The 25,014-nt window shown below is 38.7% G+C and overlaps 1 protein-coding gene across 5 annotated transcripts in view; it reads right to left on the bottom strand.

The window, feature by feature from the left end:
* Positions 1-446: 446 nt before the first annotated feature.
* WARS2 (tryptophanyl tRNA synthetase 2, mitochondrial) overlaps positions 447-25,014 on the bottom strand; it is a 42,524-nt gene continuing 17,956 nt past the window's right edge. For 3 of the 5 annotated variants that reach the window (XM_005506257.3, XM_021292640.2, XM_021292641.2), the window contains exons 2-6: positions 20,045-20,302; positions 7,921-8,001; positions 6,182-6,267; positions 3,433-3,551; positions 447-1,384 (exon numbers count right to left, since the gene is read on the bottom strand). In XM_005506257.3, the coding sequence (XP_005506314.1) occupies positions 936-1,384; positions 3,433-3,551; positions 6,182-6,267; positions 7,921-8,001; positions 20,045-20,302 (993 nt within the window). In that variant the 3' untranslated portion in view covers positions 447-935. Of the gene's footprint in view, positions 1,385-3,432; positions 3,552-6,181; positions 6,268-7,920; positions 8,002-20,044; positions 20,303-21,353; positions 21,445-25,014 lie in introns of all 5 variants that reach the window. The other 2 variants (XM_021292639.2, XM_065077921.1) reach the window with 2 other exon arrangements.

The raw sequence follows: 25,014 nt of genomic DNA on the forward strand, positions 1-25,014 counted from the left end.
TCAGCATAATTTTCTAAACAAGTAATTTTTACAGAAAGTTCTCTGATTTCTCAATATTCTCTAAGATTTCTTTCACACAGGATTACATCTTTTCCCTTGCATGTTTTCTAAGTGAATCCTAGACTTGATGCTGAACTGAAAATTCTGGAGCTCCCTGCTAAACCAAACAGCAGGTGGAATAGCAGCAGTTGAAGCACATGTCCTTTTTCACAGTGAAGTACCTTACATCTGACCAGCAGGATGGCAGAAGTGAAATTCAAGTAGATTCTTCGAAGCGATTGTCAAAGAGGCCATCTAGCACAGTAGTCACAGTGAGTTTTAAGAATACAGATACCTGTAAGACACACTGACTCAGTTCACACAAACTAGACACAGATACAAAAATACACTGAGTTTGAAGACACCATAGGGAGAGGCAGTAAGTTTTCTCTTCACCATCATGAGCATTTTGATTTGTAAGCCTGTGCTTTTATTCTGGTTACCCAAGAACACATTCAACCATCATATCAATGCTGAGTAACTACCAATGGGAGGAGTTGTCCATCTGTAACAAGACCACATGCACAGGTAAGCATGTTCTTGAGATTACAAATCTTTCTGTTAGATTCTGATCAGCTTGCCTATACCTTAGCTTCTTGCAGCAGTCAATGGTAAAACCCAAACCCCATTTGGGCAATTTTATATTCTGCTTTTGCAGCTTTCTTTGTGAATGATGACTGCTTTTGCACTCTGTCTTTGCTTATCCAGACAAGTTCAATGCTGGTCCCACTGGAAATATCTGGCTTCATACACATTTTTAAATGCAAACACCTTCCATGTTCTACTTGGATTTTCCAGGAAAAAGTTTTTGTTTCAAAGCAAAATGATTAAGAAGATACAAAAACGAAAATATCTGTCCCAGGAAATAAAAAGTCCTTGCAACTACTCAGCAGTTTCTATTGAAATCCCACCAGATGTCTTATTTCTTGATAGATGGGGGCAGCCAGTTCTTTGGCTTTCTCTGCTCCTTCATTTAAAACCTTTATCAGATGAGATTTGTCTTCCTGGAGTTTCTTGATTTCATTCCTGATAGGTGCAAATTTTTGAATAACTGACTCTGCTACCACCATTTTGTAGTGAGCGGTGTCGAGACCAGCAGATTGGTGCAGCACTTCTTTGATGCTAAGCCCCGTTACTGCAGCATGAATAGACACCAGATTGGAGACACCAGGGCGACCAGCTGGATCATAAGTCACCTCAGAGGTAAAGTCAGTGACAGCTTTGCGGAACTTCAGCACTATTTCATCAGGGCTGTCCGCTATGTTAACAGTTGCTAACTTCTGTGGGTCTGACTTGGACATCTTCACTGTTGGATCTCTGAGAGACTTTATTTTCTTTGTTGTACCTTAAACAAAAAAAGGAATAAATATGAGCACGCACACACATGGACAATGGTTTCTTATGACAACTGATAAGAACACTTCGTAGCAGCATGAAGTTCCGTGTTTTTCCTTGCTTAAAAACAAGTTGTGAGCACAACTGCATACACTCCTGCTTAGTCCTTTTGCCCTCCATGTCCTTCTAAGCCACTTTTCTGCTCCCATAAGCTAAAGGAAAACCTGCTCCATTTCTCCCCTTCTCACTAAGCAGAAAATTCAGCTGTGAGACTCCCTAATATTTTCTGGGGATACATGCTGATCTTTCTGCAAAACTCTCTCCTCCCTTCATTCTTGGTGCTGGGGACAAGTTACCTAGAGAGCACAGACTGCACATTACTAAAAGGTTCTGTAACAGTGGAGAAGCAGGTTAAATCCACTGGTAAAAAAAATCACAGGACAGTTAATCTACTTACTTTACGAAAATCTTTCACCCAAAATCTCCTGGTAATTCTCCTAAATATTAATAAAGACACTTACTAAATGTTCCCTAACTGAACACTAATCATCTCCGTTGGAGAGCACTGTTCAGACAAGAGAGGTGTGGGTATTGTACAAACTACTAAGATATATGCGTGTACATGAAATAGAATAGTAGCATTCAGGGAATATTGTAAAGTACTTTCTTTAACAGCATCAACACAAACTGTTTCAGTCTTTTACCAAGAAACATCATACACAAAGTACCACTGATCTAGTACCACTCACGCCAATTGTTTTTAAACATCTAATACAGACAACTAAATTACCCACATACTCCTCATAGATGGTCTGTGTACTCAGTGAAAGGAGAAGCATTCTTCCAGGGTGCAATTCAGACTGCCCCAGAAAGTGCTCTGTTTGAATCACCCTTTGGAAAGGTCTGTTTCTTTTCTGTACATTTGAAGAAGTCCAGGTAACCTTAGCTGCCTACAGCCAGTGAGCCTGAATAGGTACCTAACTCCTCCACTCGTCTAGGATAATTCATTGCTTTGCATATAGCCTGTGCACTTATAAAGGTGTGCTTTTCATGAGGAAAGTTTATGTTCTGCTCCCCGCCCCCAACCGAGTTTTTTATTTCCTGGGAAACAGTCTCACCTGAATCATAGGCTACACTTGGCTCCTCATTACAATACTTAGTATTTAATTCTTCATTAGAAACTGCAGAGCTTGCAATACCTAGTATTCTGTAGGCTCCACTATGAGTCTAACACCATTTTTAGTCACTGAGGCTTGAAAATTGAGAAAGGTTTATTACTGTCCATCTTTTCTAAGGTGAGAGCTCCTTGCCCTTTAAGGGGCGAAGGTCTCTGCTGTGCATTCCTCTACATTACTTACAACAAAGATGCAATGCTTCTTCCTTGCCCAGTTCTTCATGTTTCTTAACAAACATGCCATTTGTGCCATCTGACTCCTCCTCACAGCCCGGCCTATGACCCTTTAGCTTAAAAATGGCTGAGAAGATTTTCCTTATAAGTCTCCTGGAGTCTATAATCAAAAGTGGAAAGTCTAAGCTCTGTAAGAGACCCTTACTGAAATACGCAAGTATATATTAAACTCACCTAAAAGATTTTTGAGCATTGTAGCAATAAACCTACAAGCTGTTTAGCATGTTTAATATAAACATCTACCACTCAGACACTGAAGAATTCTGCTTGCTATAGTCTCTCATCTTGTTCCTTACATGCCTCCTGAACTAGCAACATGGAGCAGAGGCCCTACTCTTAAAAGGTCTAGTACTTGAAGAGCAAGGCTGACTGGCAGCAGCCGAGTGCATCTGGCCCCCTGGACCAGAATACCAGACGTCACATACATTCCTCTACTGGGGATTTGTAAAGTCTTATGCCGATCTTGGGAGTTCAATTTCACAGCCTCTAGTCTCTTGTTGTCAGTTTTTAATTTTACACTCCCTTAGCATCAGCTTGCACCCTCTTCTTGGTCCGTGAATCTATTTCCACAATATTTAAATCTGTCTTCAACCTTGAAGTGTAGTTATGGGGGGAGGAAAAAACCAAAAACAAAACCAAGACCAGCTCACTTAAAATGGCTTTGGGCACAGGAAAGAATTCTCCGTATTTCTTGTTGAAATGTTGTGCTATATCTTGGGCTAGTTCCAGGTGCAGGACTTGATCTTCTCCAACGGGAACATGTGTTGACCTTTTAATAAAAGACAGATACAGGAAACTCAGCAAAGCTCTCTGGTTCTGCTGAAATGTTACTCAAGACTGCCATAGCTTCTGCCATGACTGAGGGTCAGATTGAGCCAAACACCCAGTCCCAGCTAGGCATACATGATGTGGGAACAAGATCTCAAACTGACTGTATCCCAGGATGAGTCTGCTCTTTATGCTGAAGTACAACTCCAAGGGCAAAAATAGCCCTTCACAAAAACATACCATAAAGATACCAATAAGAGCAAAACATTAAATCCAGCTCAAAGAAAGGTTTTTGTAGTGTCTCCTGCTGTCTCTTTGGAGATGAGAGAGCACGTGTTACAGTGAGTAAACAAAGTAAGAAAGATCTGCAAGGCACAAAGTGCAAGTACATTGCCTTGTCAAGTTTCAGGAAAACAAAACTGTTGTTGAGAAGTTAGTACTGTGGATTTATCCGGGGAAGGAAAGAAGAGAGTGGTCCTTCCTCATGGGTCACAATCATGTAAATATCACGTGAGCCAGTGCCTCTACTGCCACAAGTGTTATCATTCACAGATTAGAACTGTTAGGATCAAAGGATGATTTGATCTTCTGTATTGAACTCAATAGCCTGAATGCAGTTCTGGAGGAAAACTCAACTTGCATCAGGGTACGTGAGGAGGTGAAGAATCCATTACTTCCCCTGGTGATTCTTTCCCACAGTTAATCATACTAGCTAAAAATGCATGATTCTTTTAGTTGAGGCAGACTTGAAGTCTTGCCAGCTTCTGATTACTCTCCCTTCTCCCAGCAGATTTTTTTTTTTCTAAGGCTTGTGGGGTATTCAGCTCTGAATCCTGGATATGTTCCAGTGTAAGAAAGTTCACTATGCATCTTTAAAGTTCCCAGAAAATTTCAGTTCAACACGGTACTCCTTCCTTCCGATTCTGAATTACTGGGCTGACATCCAGGAATCAATTTGTCCACCTTTATTCCCCACAAAACAGTCAACAAGGCAACCTAAAAACAGTTACAGTAGCCAAGAGGAAATCACAGTGGCCTACAACTAACAAAAAGAAAATCAGCTACCATAATCAATATGCTTTAAGCAGGTCAAAAGAAATGTTTCCATATGCCAAAACAGTTCCATATTTACAACTTTGCCACTAAACAGAAAACATATTGTCTTTGTAAATGCCTCTGCATGATTCTTTGCCTTTTTCTTTGCTGTTTGTAAAATATTTCTGTCCTGGTGCTATTTTTATTCCTTTCTATCATATATTTACCTTCTGTCCATTTTCCTGTCTCTTTGATCCTTGGTTCATCTGAATTAGTACTGTTTCTCCCCCTCCTCCAGTTCTTAATTCTTCTTCATGACTGCTGTTCCCTTCCTGTGTTTCCATTTCTCCCTGATTCTTGTTCCATATATGATGTTTTTACATGAAAACATTTTTTGTTAAAACATAGTATGTCAAATTTCTTCAAAGAGATATTGTTTCTCTTTCACTTCCTTGTTTTGCACTTTGTCTGGATGGCCTGCTGTTAATACACATGGTAGCAAACAAGCCACAGGCTTCACTAAGGAATGACAAATCACATGATCTTATTAGAAATGGAAAAGACATACATGGCTGAGCTCAATCAAAACAAGGTGATTTCTGATAAAGCTGCCTATATTTCAGCCTTACAACAGTGCTTGACCATCGAATGGGACTCACTGCTTAGAAGATTATCTTATTAGTGTTCAAACTCATTCTGACTTTTGCTTCCCATTACTTTCAGTTAAAATTCAAGTGAATTAAAATATCATCTACTAGTCTTGTAACGTTCTTACTAATGATCACTTAGGATTACATTTCTTGAGATGGACTTCTGGGTTAACAGTTTGCCAGGCATGTCCTTCTAAAGTCCCTGCCTTCAGAGTTCTGTATTACCTCCCTGTCCCAACAAATGTTCACAATTTCACTTCAGAACAATTCCACAGAGTATATCTGCTCAGAACATAAAAATAATTAATACATAGTGCATTGTCTTTGACATTTACTCATTGAGACAGTTTAAAACATATTATGAAATATAACTAGTCATGACAATGTACTACACGTTCTATCAGCTAGGCTACAAACTTAGGCATACTGAGTCACCAGTCCCTCATTAGGATGTATTTCCCCTTCAGCACACAGCACACCACAAAAAAAATGGAATTAGCCCAGGTGCCACAAGATGCAGTAAATTACTCACTTTTTCATCAGTATCAACAGGCCTACACAGAATCCCACACTAATATGGGTATACTGTATTCAGCTAGCTTAGGTATCTCTACAGTACACTGCATGAAATAAAGCATAACTATCTAAAAAAAAAGTACGTGTGTGAACATGTAATATGTATAATTCAACATCAATGTGTTATAATTCGCTAAGAATTGTTTTGAAGTGACCAGCTTTTTCTTTTTACAGCCCTTTCAGTTGCTTTCCAACCAGACTAGATTTCAGCTAGCCACTTGACAGGTAAAAATGCTGTCATCCCTTTCCAATCTTCTGATCTAATCACACCCAGCTCCCCCACTTAATAACTTAGCATGTTGACCTGATGAACATTCATTTTAATGCAGCTGAACGGACATTGCCCATGGGCTCACATTCTGTCTCTTACTTGTACAGCAAAATATCTGCTGCTTGAAGCACAGGGTAAGTCAACAAACCAACAGTTCCTTCATTATTCTGGCTGGCACGCTTCATCTGTTTGCAAAAGAAAAACAGAAAGAAATCACCCTTTTGGTTAATGGTATCAAAGACTGTGATTTTAATTAATTAGAATCCTGACTAATTTGAGTAACTTATCATGCAAGTCTAGAGAAAAGTGTACCACATAAAATCTGCTCCCTGTGAATACACGCATCCCATTTTATGTCCTATATTTAAGAAACAGGCTTGGGTTTTCTTTCTGTTTGTAACCCTACTGAAGATAATAATTACAAATGCAAAACAATCAGGCTAGGTCATTACACTGATTATTGATAATCCCTACTTTCTAAATAGCATTTTCAACAGTAAATTTTTGAAATGCTTTATAATAAGCTATAAAAAAGCATTAATACCCATGTTTCACAAAAAAGAGATCAAGACATAGTGGTCACACACAGTCACCAGGAGAGTCAGTGACAGCTAGGAGAACCCAGAACTACAGAGGCAAAGCCCAGTGTTCTCTCCAGTGACTCACGCTGCTCCCACTGTCCTGAAATCCTTTACCACTCTAGGTTATGGATCATTTAAACCAAGATAGTCAGACTACAGATACTATTTTAGCAATGGCATATCTACTTTTTGCTTTTAACAATAGTTAAGCACACCAAAATCCTTATAATCTCATTTGAATAGTCTTAATGAAATAATTATCTTCAGATTTTTCTCACTCTCTTGTACAGATCCTGTCTTGTGTCTACATCTCTAAGTACCTAGGGTTCAGGGGACCTAAATTGCAAAGCCTAGCACCTGAAAAACCTATTTGTAGATTTGGAAAGTCAATCCAGTCAAAGTTGGATTTAAGAGCTTAACTTTAGAACCTCAGGTTTGAAAAGGTTGGCTTTAATCTATGCCATGCATTAATGCTGGTTGCTGTATTTAAGTTTTACTGTTTTTATTTAATTAAGAAGAAAAACAGGAAAAAAGAAAACATCTGGAGGCATTTAAGACTGCTCTGAACTCTGCAAGCCAAACTGCTCTTAAGATTTTTTTTTCCTTTTTGATACTTCTCTCTCCTGCCTTTTGGTTTTTCTGCTTACTAAATGCCAAAATACAATACAAGGAAATTAAATGCAAGAATTCAGCTGATGCAGTACCAAGATTAAGAAGATGAATACTTGCAACTTGTAAAACCAAACATTTAAGTTGCATTAACTTTCTCACTCAGTGCATTTTTAATATTTATCATCTCTATACTCTTCTTCCAACATATGCTTCTCTTGCACCCTCTTCCATCAAATCTAGAGAACAGCCACTCTTCACACTGGAAAAATAAAGGCTATTTATGGAACTCCTTAATCAGTAAGACTCAAGGTTTCCACTATGATATCTTGTAGTTGTGTTGATTTTATTAAATAAGCATTGAAATAACTCCCAGGATTATAGCAAAATCAGTTTAACAACATCAAACAACTCTCCTATTTAGTACAATTTCTGCAAGTCTCTGTCAAAATTATTATCCTGTAGCTTCCAGGAGAGAAACATCCACTGAAATAACAGACCTGGAAAGACATGTTTTCCTCCTTCCACCAAAGGACCAAAGAATTACTTAAGCTTATAGGAAGGTGTTTCACAGATAACAAGTATTCCAAGGACAGCAGTTCTAGTGAATTCCTTTCATTTCCTTTCTATTTATGAAATTGTCCATACCTTCCACTGGGGCAAGCGTAGCAAACGTGGCACATTAGTTAAGCATCCAAGAATCCATGCAAGTTCTGCATGCTCAGGAACCTGGAAACACAAGGTCAGAATGTATTTTAACCTTCTAAATTTATGTGAATATTTTATCAAAATCAATACAGATAAATAGTATCAGAAATAGATCAGAATAAACTGTATAGATCAGAAAACCATTTATCTTTGTCTATTATTTTTTCAGTAGAGTTCAGCGACAAGCTAATGGGAAGTTCTGGACACTACAGGTATTGAACACACTACGCTCAAGCAGCACAGTAAGGTTCTGTTATTGCTAAAGCATTTTCTTTCTTTTTTTTAGATAATGTATTAATAGTTACAAAATCTCTTTGTTTTTCTTATTTCCAGTGCCAGTAAGCCACTTGAGCTTCAGTTCTTCTGCATCATCATCCTGAATGCACAGATTTCCCCTAATTGCCCTCACCAGCCTCACCTGAGCCCTCCACCCATACCCTCTGCCCACAGCCCCAGGAGCCCCATTTAAGCTCATGCCAGATTGCCCTCGGTCCTTGCCTGCGCTGCATTGTGCTGCAGCGTGTCTGGCACTATACTAACCGCAGGTCCTTCACAGAAGCCTGAGCTAATGGCCAGGGAGCAAGAAGAGCTGGGCTGCCCCATGAGGCTGCGGGTGCAGACAGCCACAAGCCAGGCAGTAACAGTCACCTCCATGACCAGGACAACGTCCTGCAGTATTTCATCAGGGCAGGGGTAGTGATGGTGACAGTCTGGTGATCATCAGACATAGTAATCAGTCACATCTGAGGTCAATCCCTGAAGCCCAGGGAGATTATTTGGGCAGCAAGGACAGGGCTGAGCACAGGTACACTGTGACATAGCTCAGATGAAGACTGGGGGCCTGTACTTAAGTGAAGCTCCTGGGGTACTGGACTGACAGAAGGTACATGGCTGAGACTTGTCAGGGCTTTGGGTGCACCAACAGGTCTTAATGACCCTGACCTGTCTGCAAAACAGGGATAACAGCTGAAGTCAAACTACAGTGCAGCCTGAATTGTGGCTTTATTTGTCCCTCAGTTCTGCAATCCTATCAAATCCAACACTGATCTGCCAGTGAAAGAGAAGGATTAGGTTTCCACATACCTTTCACTACAATGGTGGTTTGAAAAGATGAGAGAGAAAAGAAGATCCCATTTAAGCTCATTCAAGAAATCATTTAACGTTCTCAGGAGACTGCAGTGATAGTGGAATTTTAGTCATTTCAGAAAGACAACAGAGTGATTGCCCCCCTCCTGCTAAGAGGAAAACTGCTACAGGCAGAGACAAGAAATGTGCTGTGCAACCATCTCTTTTGGATGAATTCCTGTGTAGCTTCTTTATATACACTCTTCAGCTTTTGCATTTCAAATACTCATTTTAGGATTAGTAAAAGAGGCAAACGTTGCTCATGCAGATGCTGTTCTTCAATTTCTTTCCTGTCATTTTGTCTGTTGTTAGTTAGCGATATATACAATGATCATCAAAAGAAAAAGTTGATCTGTTTTCTGCTCCTTTGCTTACATGTTTGATTCACTTTTTTCAGCATTGGCAGGTTTGGATACTTAAGTGCATGCTAACTATCTCAAAGATACTCAAAGCTTCATGTTTGCCACATGATATAATAACCCAGATGGAAGGCAGTAAAGTGTTTGTTAACAAGTAAGAATTAGTAGCATTGTTAATGGCAATTCCTTTGTTGTCACATTTTAAATGTAGTAATTTTCTAACTAAGTCATTAGACTATTTAGGCTGTCAATGTTGTGTAGAGGTATCTAACCTCAAGACAACTGCTCAGCAGTTAGAGATATTAAATATTCCAGGTTGATTCTCTTTCCCCTCTTTCTGCCTTTCACACAGTTTTTTTTCCTTTTAATTTCCTTATGCTTGTTTGACCTCCAGTCTTCTGTGCACAAGTGCAGCAAGATGCACCAAATGTACTTTCTGCAAGATACAAAGAGTGAACTGAACGTTATAGAGGTCTTGAGCTTAGTATTTTCTATTTCATTTAGAAGGAATCACCATCTGGTTCAAAGTGGTTTTTCTCATTCCTTTCTTCTAGTCACGGACAGAGAGGAGATGGTGCTCTGTTGCCCCTGTGTTGACAAGGACTCCCTTTAAAAGCTATTCAGTCATCGATCCAGCTCTGTCAGAGGTTGCTTCCACAGCCAAGACTGCACGTGTGTTTCATTGCGTCAGTGTCTTTGACATTACATCAGTTACCAAAGCACCAAGCGATCTAAACATAATTTGTTGATTTGAATCCACAGTTCTGGGTCCTAGCAACTTATACTTACTTCTCATCCTCAAACACATAGAGTCCTTTCCTGAGTAAGGCTAGAGTGCTAAATACTGTGAAGAAAAAGCCTCATAAAAAGGGGAGAAAATATTAAAAAGTGCACAGAAGGGTAGAGATTTCAGTTGGAAAACGTTTCAGTACTGGAGCCTAACAAGTTAACATTCATCACCCAAACTGCAGTAACTGACAGTGTGTTGGTCTGTGAATCAGGCTGAAACCACAAATCATTTGTCAGACCAAATAATGGTTTAAGCTACTGAGTTTTACTTGGCAAGAGGGGCAGGTAATTGCTGCATTTGGTTGGTCATCGTGCATCAGCTCAAACATGATTACTCATTAAGCTACAGTACTCCATAACTTTGATTGGATAACTTTGGATACATAGAAACTGGAAAAAGTGAAGATGTATATGATACCAGTAAAATAAAGGCGCCATCTACTCTTTCTTTCTGGCACTGAGCAACATCGATGGATCACAATTAGGAGAAGCCATTCTCTCAACAAACTCAGTCACTTGCCCTGAGGCCATTTAAAATTCTGAGCAAATGTCTTCTTTAAACAACCAAAACATCAGAACATAAGAAATAATATTGTACTGGATCACAACAGAGGTAGCTGTAGCCTAGAACTCTGTTTCTGGGAGTAGCAACATGAGACGGCATTTAGGGCAAGCACATGAGCTTATTGCTTCCTACAGAATCTCCCCCACCCCTACTTCTCCAGCATCCATAATTTTTGTACTATGGAATATCAGAATGTATTATCCCTGGCCCAGTCCTGTTAGTATCCATGTTCCCTATGAATGTGCCTAATCCCTTTCTGAACCTGATGATCCTGCCCATTTCACAAGTACATGAAACAACAATCTCCAGAGGATCAAACCTGATGTGTAAAGAAGTACTTTTATTTATTCACTAAACTGATTAATAGTTTTAAATGCCACCTGTTTCTTGTATTGCACAATTTGATGAACAATTCCACATTCAGCTTATCCAGTGCTTTTCTGATTTTGTAAACTTTGATTGTATCTACACCTCAGCCTTCTCCTCTCTGAATTGAAGCATCCCAGACTTCTATAATAAATTTTTCCTTTTAAGGCAGCTACTCCATCCCCTGTAGCATTAATTCCCCTTCTTTCTATCATCTCTAATTCACTACTTCCTTCTTGAGATGTCAACATTAAAGCTCTACCCAATATTCAAGATATGGGCACACTAACGTTTTTTATAGTGACAAAATGTCACTTCTGTCTTGTTCTAAATACCCTTCCTGATGGTATGGCGACGATAACATATTATTGCTTTTTTTGAAAATTACTTGGGCTGAGCCAATGATTTCAGAGAACCGCCAATGATGACTCCATTGCTGGACCAATGTTTTCTTCGTGAGTGGTGTCACACATTTAGCTGTTGTTATTGTTTTTTCTTTAATGTTTGTGGGTTTTTGCTTTGGTTTGGTTTTAACACATTAGGTGTTTGTTTTGGTTTTTAAACATGACCTACAGGACAGCTGTAGGTTTCTTGCCTTTTGCTTATTTATTTCTGACGCCTAGCTCCCTTTCCTGAAATAGAAAATTCATGCACTTTATTTGGCCTGCTTCTTCCAGCCACAATGCTAAACACCACTATAATGATATTTCTGCTACTGTCTTCCACTAAAACATCCTGAACTGGGTCCTGTGCATCACTCAAAAGTAAATGTAGTATGGCATAATTTCTAACTGACTGTAAAACTAGGACACAGTTTATTGCATCCAGAAATTTTATCTCTGTGGCCATCCTGATAAAGGCTATATGTAGACAGTTGAAGTGTAATACGATTGGTGTTTTGGTTTTGTTGTTGTTCTTTTGCTTTTTTTTGTTTTGTTTTTAATTAATGCAAAATCTAACTATAGCAAATAAGATTCTACAGAGTTCCAATCAAATAAGGTTAATCTGTGTATACATGAACTTAATTTTGTTTGTATTAAAAAAAAAAAATCTGATAACAGAAGTACCCTCTGGAGCTACAACATACTTCAGGAACGCCTCACCTTCCCAAAGATAACAGATAATAATAAGCTTAGCTCTTCTTCAATGAAGACAACAGTTTCTCAGCAGTGCTCTGTCCCCCAGATACCCCAGTATAAAAATGCTACAAAATGCAGAAAAACAGAATTACATTTCCAACAAATGAAACTTACAACCAGTGACAGTTCCTAAACTGTATGTCAAACCAGCTTCCAAGAATGTCACAATCACTGGTAACTCTGAAAAACAGCTATCTAAACCATTAAATCCTTCATGTCAACTCCAGCTACTTTTGTATCCTGAAAGAATATAATTGCCTGTTTTCAATATAAATATTTTTTTCAGGAAATATTTCTTGCAGCTCAGCTGAAAATACTTTGAGTACTAAGTCTTGTAAGTCCTCTATTTATTGTTTCCCTTACAAAGCCAACTATTTCCCACTTAGCAGTTTTCACAAAAAAAGCTTAACCAGATCCATACAGTGAATCCATTTTTAGACAGTCCAAATCATACCCTTTGCTTTTCTCAGTAAATACATCAAGTTTCTCTTTTTTTTTTTTTTCCTGCTCTGTGCTCTCACACACTTTAACACAGTTTTCTTTCCTAATCTGTTGCAAGTCTGTAAAAACCATCAACAATTCTCAAAGGGTCGAGATGGTCATCTCTCTGCTATTACTAGCGACACATTTCCTCCTTCAATTTCCATTGCATTAAGCATCCCCCACGATCTGGCTTACTAATCACTAATCAAAGAGTGATCTCCAGAGCAAGCTACTTATATTCCTTCCTTGTGGCCCAACAAGCCTGAGTCTGCATAGTTAGATTCCTTTTATTTTTTTTTAAGCACACTTATTTAACAGGGATGTCCACTACTAAATGATAACGAGCAGTTACGTAGAAAGCTTTGTTCTCAATCCTGGCTATTCCCTACTGAGTTACTGCTGCTATTCCCTGGCCACAGCCACAGTTGATATATACATGGAAAACCAATAGGTACTTTTAGTTCAAATAATTCTAGATGACTTCTCATGCTGAGACATACAGCTGAGGAAGACAGTAAGCAATGAGATTCAAGAAAAACGGAGGGAAAGGCATGGACACTGTAAGCAGACCTGAAAGGAGGCCAATCAGCAACACTGAAACTCAGCTTTCTGAGGCTTATTATACAAAGTCTGTGTTGGCATCTGAAGTGGCTTCCTGCAAAAAGAGACACAATGTTTCATTTTCAAGATGGATTTCCTCAAGTTACAACCTATAGCCCCTCTCTGTAAGGCACTGCAAATCTGCTGTGTGCCTGTTACATGGAAACAGCTTCCCCTCAGCAGTGTAACCTCATGATGGGCTACATTTTAAATGGGCAATAAATTTCAAAGATTTGATTTTGACAGCACAAACACGCAGGTGTGGGGAGGTAATTTGGATAGCTATGTACTAAGAGAAATCTGAGGAGAGGAAGGGAAAGTGTCCTAAATCTGAAAAGAAATGAAACCTTTTTAAAAAGTATTTTTGTCTTTCCTAGAAGCACCAGTTAGTGCTTCCAAAAAAATTAAGAGGCCTTTAAGAAACAAATGCTGCTCATGTTTGTTTTCCTTGAATAAGAGGTAAGATTTTTTTAATGCCTAAGGCTGTAAATAATATGTTCAAGATATTTAGTAAAGCCTCTTTATACTACACAGCTAGAGAGAATAACAGGGCTATAAACAAGACAAATCAGACTGCTCTTGAATCAAATGCACACAGTAACTGAAAGCCCAGTGAGATACTTTCATGAGAGAAAATTTGACATGGTATCCCAAATTCCTGTTCAAAGAAATAATTCAAGTGTAGGTGGATATGTTCATGGTTACAAAGGCAGCATCTGATTTGTAAAACATGTTAAGCAATGAATTGAATTGGGGGGTGGTTATCTAACTATCATTGGTAAATCTATCAGTATTTACAGCTTGCACTATTACCTTTAAACAATTTAATAACTTATCCTCGTTTTGATAAAACTTATGGAAATAAGATCTGTTTCTCCTTTCCAAAGATCCTGACCAAGAATACCCCTGCTGGAATCAGGTTATACTGGTTAGAAAGCCAGACAGAGCACAGTAATTTGTTCCAGGAACTCTCTTCCCTCCTTTTATTCATTATGAAATGAACTTATTTTCAGAAACATTCTCCTAGTCTAACACACAATACTGTTTGATTAATTAGCCTGGGGTATCCAGAAGACCGGTGGAGATAGGAACATATAACAGCTACATAATAGTATGAAATAAACCAGGTAAATTAAGGAAGAAGGAAAGAAAAGAAAAAAGAAACCCTACTGAACTGTGACTTCTCTTCCCGCTGAGCTCTAGTTATGTCTAGTCCAGTCCTATGGGGGAGAAAACAGAGGGATGAGAGAAGCAGAATAATTTTCTACATTAAATAGTCACATAGTTCCTTTTACAACAGGAAGTTTTCAATGGACCATGCTAAATTAATGTACTTAAATGAATTTATAAGCTATGATGCAATGGAAGCTTTTAAGCTCCTCTGAAAATTGGACAAGAACTAGTGTGAATCCATTCAAACTCTGCCCACAAAACAAAGCAGCTGGATATTTCTGGAAAATAATAGCAGTGAAACAGTTAGTGCGCACATTTAAATTGTTGTATTTTGGCTTTTGGAGTTAAGGCTAAGACAAATTGGCAAATTCCCACCTCCCAGAGTTACTGCTTCAATTTGCTTGCACACTGCAAGAATACTGCAGCTGATTATACTCAACAAATAAATCACCCCATCCAGAAGGTTGAAAACTGCAATTTTCCACCCTGAAACTGAATGTTATGTTGTCCAGAAACTCACAGAAATCCTCAGAGAAGTGTTAGTGCAGCATATTGCAGCATATCAACCACTGCTTGCTGAATCAACTCTGACGGAATTTTAGTTTCTCTTGGGACATTTACCATGTGTCTACTACGATAGGTGGGTGGACAGAAAGAACTGCCTGAGACCACATAAAAGCAACAGCCGTTTCTAAAATTGTTTTGACTGTGAAGCAGATGAGATACAAGATGGTTATGGGTAAGAACTGAAATGTGTATTGTACCCACCAGGAATCAGAGAAAATGGTTTATACCATATAAGCTTACCATGTGCGCAGATTGCTTACTGTCTTCCTTATTTCCCCCTCCCCTGTAGTCCTTTTTGTTTTTAATAAAACATTCAGGGTTTTATGAAAGATGACTGTTACAGCTTTTATCAGTTACGGTACAATTTAAGGAATACATTTGCTCTTTCTTCTAGTATTCTCAGGACATGTTTTATAGGTCATTATTCTGTTACTTTTCTTTTATGCCTAGTAGGCAAAAGCAGCCACTCACAGCTTACATTGACATAATTTTCTCTTATAGCTGTGATCCAAATAAAAAGCATAATTTTGAAATATGCATATAGTTTTATTTTTATTCTTACAGAAATTGTCACTCTCCTATGACTTGTCTTCCTACTTAAGAAAATATAATTAATCAAGCTGCAATGAAAGAGCTGCTCTCACTGGGAGGCCATTCTAGTGTCCAATACATTCCACAATTGTGTTTTCATAGATACTCAGATTAAATGTGCTCATTTATAACCCTTCACAGACAATGCAATTACAAATACCACCCTAAATATTAATAATCATCCTTCTTGCTTCTAAGTATTTTCAAGTTATCACCACTTGCTCTTCATAGCCACTACTTCCCTAAGCAAGAGTTCAAGTTTGTATATGGTAATAAAAGTGTGGGAAGTTATTTGGTGAGCTGCCACGTATGGAGACCAAATATATAGCCAGCCGTTAACTTTCTGTTTATATATATTATAAAAAACCTATAATTTATAAATGGTAGATTCTATGAAGTATATAAATCTAATTTTCATCAAACTAGCACTTTCCATTTATAGGAAACTTTGCTGCATACCTGATACATTAGAACAGATGCCATACACTGTATAAGCAATACAATAAAAATCAGTCTATGCAAACTTCCTCTGACTTTTATTTCATTTTACTCGCAAGGCAAGGATATCACTGAAATAAGTTCTGGGACTCCAAGACAGCTTCACCTGTATCCTTATCGCAGCAGCACCTTTTGAGTCTAGTGTAAACGTGACAGGTATCTCTTCTCACCACACTTCTTCCCAGCAGTCAACCTGTGATTATTCAGCCTTTTTTCTCTTGCTTGTATTAAAGGATGATAAAATGTGGGAAAACTATGGAGGCAGGTATTTCAGATAGCTCTGGATTAGAGATACGATCTGCATAAACCCTGCTGTAAACAGTCTGCTGACAGTGAAATCCTTACCAAATGCACATGCCTTTTGAGAAACAGGGTAATCAATATTTTTTCTCACATATGGCAAACATATTCCAGAGAACCAATACAGGCAGCAACAGAAAGAACAGAAAAAGCCAAACAAATAAACAAAGCCCTCTTCAGCAATTCTAGACCATTCTTGCCCAAGTTAACCCAGAGGAAGTAAGAGGACACAGGAGCACTTACAACAGTGACTGTATGAGCAATTCCTTTAATGGGATCTTACCATTACCAGCATACTTTTGCAGTGCAAGAATTTAATTATGCTATATACTACTACAGAATTAGAGTGTTACCAGTCATCCGCTGTAGCTGGATTTGGTGATTAAAACAAAAAGTTAGTATTTTTTAATAATTTCATTGCATGTTTAAAAAAAACAAGAAGTGCCAATCAGAAGTAACTGCAGTAGCACTTAGGTGATCTATAGATTTGGGAATTTTCAAGACAGAACTGAAAACACAGCACTAATTGTAGCATGTTAATCTACTGAGAAGTCTCTCAATTATTAGTTTGATCTGGTATTGAAAAGGGAAAGCTACTTTGCCCATAACCAAATACCTAAACCAGTTTTCTATTTGGAGCTGGATTTTCACTGCTTTCCAGATGACCTCTGGAAGTACAACCTATTTCAGTATGCAATTGGTTTTGGTCACTTTGCTTTACACCTCAGCCAAATGTTTGTAAGCAAATTTGTGGCCTTTTAGACCACACTTGGAGACTGCTACAGTGGCTGAAAAGGACAGACCAGCTCCTTTTTTGAAAACTGAGCAATTACCAACCCAAAATCAAGCAACAAACTTTTTTGATTAGCAGTAGCTGCAATCATCTTATACCTTTGTTTTTAGAAACAATCACCTCAATATTATGACATTCCATTGCATACTATTTCATTACCATACTAAACCAATAATCACATTAGCAAGGTTCCTGTCTCCTTTCCTTGCATCAAGAGCTACACACAGATATTCCTTTTAATTGCTTCCACCGGAATGCCTGGTCCATTGTGCATTTCTGGGTGCATTTCTGGTGCATTTCCACTACATGCAGCTTGAATAGACTTGTTTTTGGGACATCAACAAGCCACTTCAGCCTGAACCATTACTGAAACAGTCTGCATTCACAAACAACTGTAATAGTCCTCCCTTCTGCTTGCAGTGTGACAATGAGCTTACAAAAGCATGCTAGAATCAGCCACTTCTGAAAGTTGTATTGATATATGTGTACTAAGTATTACTAAAAATATGACTCAAGACAGCAGACACTGGCCACAGAAAGCAAACAGTTAATGGCTTAGATTGAATAAGAAGAAAAAACACTAGATCTGGACAGTTAAAACCACTCATAAAATTAGGATAAAAGGTAGTCTATTTAACAGAGGCCAGCCTAGCCACCATAACATAAACCAGAATCATCTTTGGTGGAAACTTTTGTTTGATAAAGCTGAACATTCTTCAAGTCTAGCAATCCAAAACTTTAATTGCTTGTTGACTGTATTGGTTCTGTAGAATCATCACTTAGAGTCCTCCATTTCTTGAGGCTGATACTTTCTCTTTGGAGACTCAAAGACTCAATCTCAACATTGTTATATTGTGAAAGATACAATGTGCTTTCAGATTCTTACTGATAATCTGATGGCTTCCAGGGAAGTCTGTGTGTTGCCTTTAGCAAGACCTGGAACAACAGTAGTTTAGCTTTTAGACTCATAGGAACCTAAGAAAAGCAACACTGGAACAGCTCAAATATCCATATCCAACAGTAAGCATCAGAAAAGAGTTTAAGTACAGAAAAGCGCAAATACTCTCCCAAATGTGGTTGCAGCACTTCTTGCAGAAGTGGCACCCTCAGGTATGTAATAGTCCTCAACAATTTTTTCAGATTAATTTGTAAAGTCCTTTTCTGAATCCATACATTTTTTTAGCATGTGCTGTGTCCTGTGTCAAGGAGTTCTGTAGCCCAATTGTAGACTTCATGAAATGCAGCATTCTTTTGCTTGTGCTGACGTTAACTTATTTTGGTACCTGTTGTTCACATTCTTTAGTGGATAAAACAGTTGTTCCCTATCTATTTTCTCCATTTCACTTGCAGTTTTATAAATCTTTACTTTATTCCTCTCTAACCGTAACCTGCAAATTATCTCTCTTCTAGGCTGAAGAGTATTTTCTGCGCATCTAGTTATAACACAGAGTCAGTTACTAATTGAACAGTTCAGTTGCTTGAAAACAAGAATAAACAAAACTCCAGACTGGTTTTTACTGCGTTACTGCCTTGTAACTTACCTTGAGATCATTCCAGTTAATGTCAGCGTCAATGTGAATGAAGCTAAGTCAGAGTAGAGCCAAATTAAAACCCAAGCTGCTAACTTATTTAAAAGGATAAACAGATTTGAAAAAGGATAAATTAATTTAAACACATCTGTGCTATAATTCTGACTGTTTTTTTTTTAATACAGAGGAAAAGTGAAGCAGGAAGTGTATCTGTCTTCATCATATCAATATACACCAGGGATATGGAGCTATGATTGTCATTTGCAGTTTCACAACCACAGGAAACTCTGCCTGTAAAGAACCGTGTTCAAAGGAGGAATGTAAGACCATAATTTTCTCTCACACTGATAAAATTCAGACCCTGTGCACACCAACTTTGCAGCTCCGTTGCAAGTTGGACATCAGTTTAAAGATGTCTTTCACAAGAGCAGAAGCTATTACACTTCTGCTGCTGTGGGAAACTGCAGAAGTTTGTCAGTTTAGAGAGAACTACAGAAAGTTAATCAAGCAAGAAACTAAGCTGTATCCCAAGAAAACGCAGCATGCGATAGACTATGCAGACAGATGCCAAGTAGAAAGGTGACATGGTCAGAAGATGCTAATATTTTACATAGGAATTATCAGATCAGGTGGAAGAAGGTACATATGAAAAGGAGTTTATAGCAGAGAAGGGAAAAAAAACTAAAAGAAAATGGCACTCCCTGGTGATTACGATGGAGCTGACACAAAACTTACCACGCCAATCACCTGTTGGAGATATTGTTCAGCTGGTCAATTAAGTGGTTAGTGCTGATATGAAACCAGAGACATGTTTTACTTGCCTTTATGGTAACACAGGCTGTGCTTATGCCTTTATGAGTTAACCTTTTGTGACTAAAGTGACACTTACTGAGCTAAATTAACACTCTCCTAACAGGTCTTTTTGGTATATTACTCATAACCTGCACAAGCTTCTAGCTCTGTTTCAGAAATATAAAATGTACTTACCCCTAAATGAACTTCTCAATCATGATTTCAGTCACTTCAAAACAGCAGGAAGGGGTAAGTTTAAAATCCAACATTGCTAACATTTTCTAGGACCACCAACACAAAGATGATAAAAGAGTTCAGTAATGCTATGCCCATTCATTAATGTGTCTGGAAAGCCACTTCATGAGAAACAGATCTAACGTAACAGGAGCACTAACCAGTGACTGTCGGAACAGGAAACACTTCTTTGGGTCAATACCACAGGCAAGGATGGCAGCAGTGGTGTCCAGTATGTTCTGGCGCAGGACAGCTGGCTCTTTGGGCATGGTGAGAGAGTGCATGTCCATAATGCTATACAACACAGAGCTGCACTCTTCCTGCAGATTCACCCAGTTCTGAATGGCTCCGAGGTAGTTACCCAGATGAGGTGTCCCAGTTGGCTGAATACCAGAGAAAATTCGATCCACGACCACATTCTGTCACAAAGCATTGGTAAAATTAACACATGCATTTTTTTGACAGATTCTTTTACATTTTAAAGCCATTAATAAAGCCTCACTTACACCTGTCTCTTGTCTTCTCCTGCTAATATATTAACGTATACATGACCTCAGGATTGACTAAAAATAACTACAGTAAGTCAGTCAAAATACTCAATCTTCCTGCAGAGAGACTGACAACTACCATAATTCTAAGCTGTAAGACTGCATATGCAAACAAACACAGCTGTAAACAAGAACACTGAAAACTAGATCTTAGAAATCAAGTGGTAGATTCTTTCATCCTTTTTGTGCTGAAGCTGTATGTTTCTCTTTAGCATATTATCCACTCTGATACAGAAACTCAGGATCACAGCACAGAGAAATTAAAACATTTTTGTTGTAAACATACGTGATGTCCCAGTAGATTGCCATCTTAACTCCCATGAACATTGAAGTCTTATTTTTCTAGCTGGAAAGAACATTTTGAGCTGTTCTTGAAAGAAACCTAGTCCTTGACCCAAAGGTCAAAGAATTATGAAAGAGATTATCGAAGTTCTGAAAGTACCCGTCTTGGCAGCAGTAGAGTTTCTGAAAGGGCTCTACAAAGAAGTCCTGTTATAGTTCAAGATCACACCTGGAATACTGTGGATGCATCAGTATCAGTAAAATGTCAAAATCTTAACAGAGTTCACAGAGAAGCAGCAAAAAATGAGTAAGAAGCTGAGGTTTTGAGCAAAGATTAAAAAGCTTAAAGTGTGTATAGCTTGGCTAAGTGACAGTTACCATCTTGGAAAGTTTGTTTTCTTGCATCCCAGCCCTCCATCTGACCATTTTCTCACTGCCCCAAGCTGTCAGCATATGATCAATTACCTCCCCGACCTTTCCAAAGAATTCCACCATATTCAGAAAGTAACTCAGCAATGTTTTATGTGAAAACGCTTGTTATGTGCCAAGTTGTAATAGCATGCAAGACTGCTCAACTTATAAATGAGGGTCCCACCAACCTCAGCAGGGAGTCCCAGTCACAAAGCTGCACAATACAAACCTTCAGACTCTGTTGTGCAGCAGGAACATCAACTTCATTATGCCTCTGGCTGCATGACATTTTTTTTCCTGCTAAATTTTATAAGCAACATCTATAACAAAGTAGAGAGAATTTATTTACTGACATAGTTCGTCTCCAGTTCTGCAAATCTCTTAAAAATGTATGGCGGAGAAAAAAAAAAAAAAAGCCATACAATCATGAAACCACAGAAAATTGCACCAGAAGTCTAGGACAAGAACCATTATTTTTAACTATTAAAAAGAAAAAGGACTTCAAATTGACTTAATTAATTTTCACTCGGACTCAAGAAAAATCAATGAGAAAGGGTTTCCAAGCAGAGTAGGACTGATTTTTTATTTTTTTGCTTGTCTTTTTACATGATCTATAGCTCAGGAGAGCCTAGCCCATTTCCTTCACAACTTGCTGAAAAATTCTCTTTGCTTTCAAAGTAAGCCTCTTTTTCAGATCAAGACAGTTTTCTTATCCAATGTTTAAGTGTTTGCAGTGACAAGAGCAGGTTTGGGCTAGTAGCATGCTAATTTTTATTGCTCACATAAATGCCTACACATTTAAGTCCAGGTGGTAACCCTCTCACCCCATCCCAAATATCTGCTTGACTTTGAGGTATATTCTTGAGTCAGTTTCTAAGTGCTCTTGGAGAACCTCCAGCACAGGAGCTCCAAGGTAGTCTCTGCAATGAAAAGCACACAATTTCCTCCAACAGCAATTCTAACTTCCAGTTCTTGTGCTACATGTTCTTCACCAAACATGACCTTTTTCTCCATTACATAAAAATGGAATTGTGCTACTCAGTTCCTTGTTTGCCATTTGATTCCTTATTTTTCTAGGAATATGCATTAGAGCACTCATCACCACTTGCAGAAGCCCCTCACCTCCCATTAAGCTGCTACATGGCCCAAGGACAGCAGCCAGTTTTTTTGTTAACACTGAGAAGGGCCAGGTGCCCACCTAGGAAAGAAGGCATACAGAATCCCAACATACATAAATTAAATTAAGCCTTGTAGAACCTTGGGGTCCACTAGGCTTCAAAGCTGTCCCTCTATTATTAATGGTGTAGAGCTGTTGCTAGCCAATGCAACAGGTACTTCACAGGCATAATATCTGTCTTCTGCTTTCCATGTTCCTGCTCTTCACCAAGAGAATAAGAGCTCAGGAAGAAAACAGGCTATAAATATATGATCACTAAGATGATGTTCTGGCCCTATGGGGATCCCAGAACAGCTGGTTGTTTTTCAGAGCACATTTCCTCTTCCCCCAGCCTCCCCTCACTCAGTCCAAATCCTGATGCTCCTTCCCACAATTACTTCTCCTCCCAGTGCTTCCTGCTTTCCATTGCCCATTTATATGCCTGTTTAATTGCTCTTTTCTATACAGGCTATAGCTTCTTACAGCCCCACTCTCCATTTTCTTATTAGATAGTTTAATTCCTCTCATGTTACTGTATTCTCTTCTTCCTCCACTTGTGGTTCCCCACCTTGTGCTTCCCAGAAGAGCTTCTGAATGGTATATCAAGACAGTAAGGAGGCACAGAGAATGCCATACAGTAAGGAAGCTATTACTGCCTTACTGCAGCAACTTCATATTAAATATGTTTCCTACCTGCACTGTTAGAATAGCTAAGCAATTTCATGGTGTTCTAGAAATCCGCTATGGATGTGCATCAAATAAAGAATGTTAGGATGACCGTGTTAAAGCATGATGCAGAAACTTGCACATCTTTCAGCTGCAGTCTAGACAAAGACAGCACTACCTGAAATGTCCCCTGGTGTTATTAGTTCTCATCCCTGGGACTCTGAGTTAGTGCTACTTCAGTACAGAAAGAACTCTACCCTCTGGGATAACTGTCTGTTATACCAGAAAGCAGGAGTCTCTGTGCAGTCAGCATAGATCAGCTTACGTGCCAATACCTTGACCCGAAAAGAGCTGGCACCCTGAGCCTGTGGAGAACGGTTCTGCCTACAAACCTTGTGGGTCTCCAAGTCATGCAGACTCCATTCCCTTGCAGCTGCAGCCTCTGCTTCATATGTGTTCCACAACATGTTCATTATGCACCTTTTCCCCTTCCCAGATCACTGTAGATTAAGTCACTATGAACATATCTGATGTGCTGGTAAAATTATGTCCCCTAATTTGAGAATCATGCACTCAGATGGTACAAATGTAACAGAGATATTTAAGTAGGTAGTTTGAGGACATTTTTCACCAAGAAAATACAAAGTATCAGTGTTTCAACATACACTACAGATACAAATTCTGTACTAACTCCAAATGTTTAAGGGTATCAATGAAGCTAATTAAACAATAGGTTTATTGTAACACTGTATAAGTTAGCAACTGGTGACACACTACATGTTGGAAAGAAAACATGCAAGTACAATGTAAAATGGACACAGTTTCATATAAAGAGATAACAAAGATCTCTGTCTATCCAGTAAAGAGTGTACCTGTGAAAGCAAGTGTGGCATCTTTAATGGTGCTTGTACATTCAAATGGTAAACAACTACTTATGAAAGGTTTGTTCAGTATATGGGCAATAAATACAAAGTTAAACATGAGAAACAAACAGTAGCAGTATTATACTGAGTCTAAGCTCAGTGATTACTTAACCTAAGCATGGAATTTGCAGAAACGAGTAAATCCAATAATGAAAACTGAGCTAGGCTGGACCTGAGTAAAGCACTAGCAAATATATTACAAAGAACAAACCACACAGACTCCCAGCTGAGGGACCAGTTGACTAGGAGTCTTTCATCTTTAACTCCTTTGATGCCATTTAACAAGATGAAGCATGAAATGTTACAGCAAATAGGGTTGTATGAAATATTCCATTGTGTTAGCGGAAGTCTATATTAAAAAAAGCCCCCACAAAACACCCTTAAATTAATTTTGGATTTCTAGCACTAAAAATACACAGAGAACATTGCTCCTTTGGAGAGAGTTTATGTTCCCTGTTTGTTCACTCCATGAGAAGCAGCGGGCAGCATAGCAGCGTGGCAGGGGAGTTCTGCCTGGTACCATGAAATCATAGGGCTGGAATGCACTTCAATGGAGCTCTTAGGTCAGGGGATGGGATCTGTGTGCTCAACAGTACTGGAGCTGGAAAGGGATAAAAACAAAAGGAGTGAAGACTTCCCAATGGAGCAGAGTGAAAGCCACAAGACATGCAGCTCCAGCCCACAGGCACTCACTCATTCAGACATCTGTAGTAAGCACAGTGTGAGCCTGCTGTTCGTATGTTTAACTCTGTGTGGTGTGTGCACCTACACTAGTACTGCTGCATGTTAATCACCATGCTCTTAACAGGAGTGAAATCTGACAGATGTTTTAACATCCATTATTTGTTTTCTCTCAACAAGACTTCTGCATGGCTATTCCAAACACCATGTTGCATTTCTCAGCAGCATTTCCAAATGAAGCTTGGCTCAAAACCGTTAAGATTTAAGTGTTCCCTTACCTAATCTCCTTTTTCATGGTGAGATGAACAACTGCTGGTCCTTATACTGAAAAATGGTCAACATCCAAATGCTTTCAAAAAATGAGTAATAAGTATTAGATTCTTGTCCCAGAGCAGGATGGCTAGACTCTGTCTCCAACAACCTATATATGATCACATCCATTTTCAATACAAAAGAATATACTG

This window comes from Columba livia, chromosome 1, assembly GCF_036013475.1.
Source record: "Columba livia isolate bColLiv1 breed racing homer chromosome 1, bColLiv1.pat.W.v2, whole genome shotgun sequence".
Lineage (NCBI taxonomy): Eukaryota > Metazoa > Chordata > Aves > Columbiformes > Columbidae > Columba > Columba livia.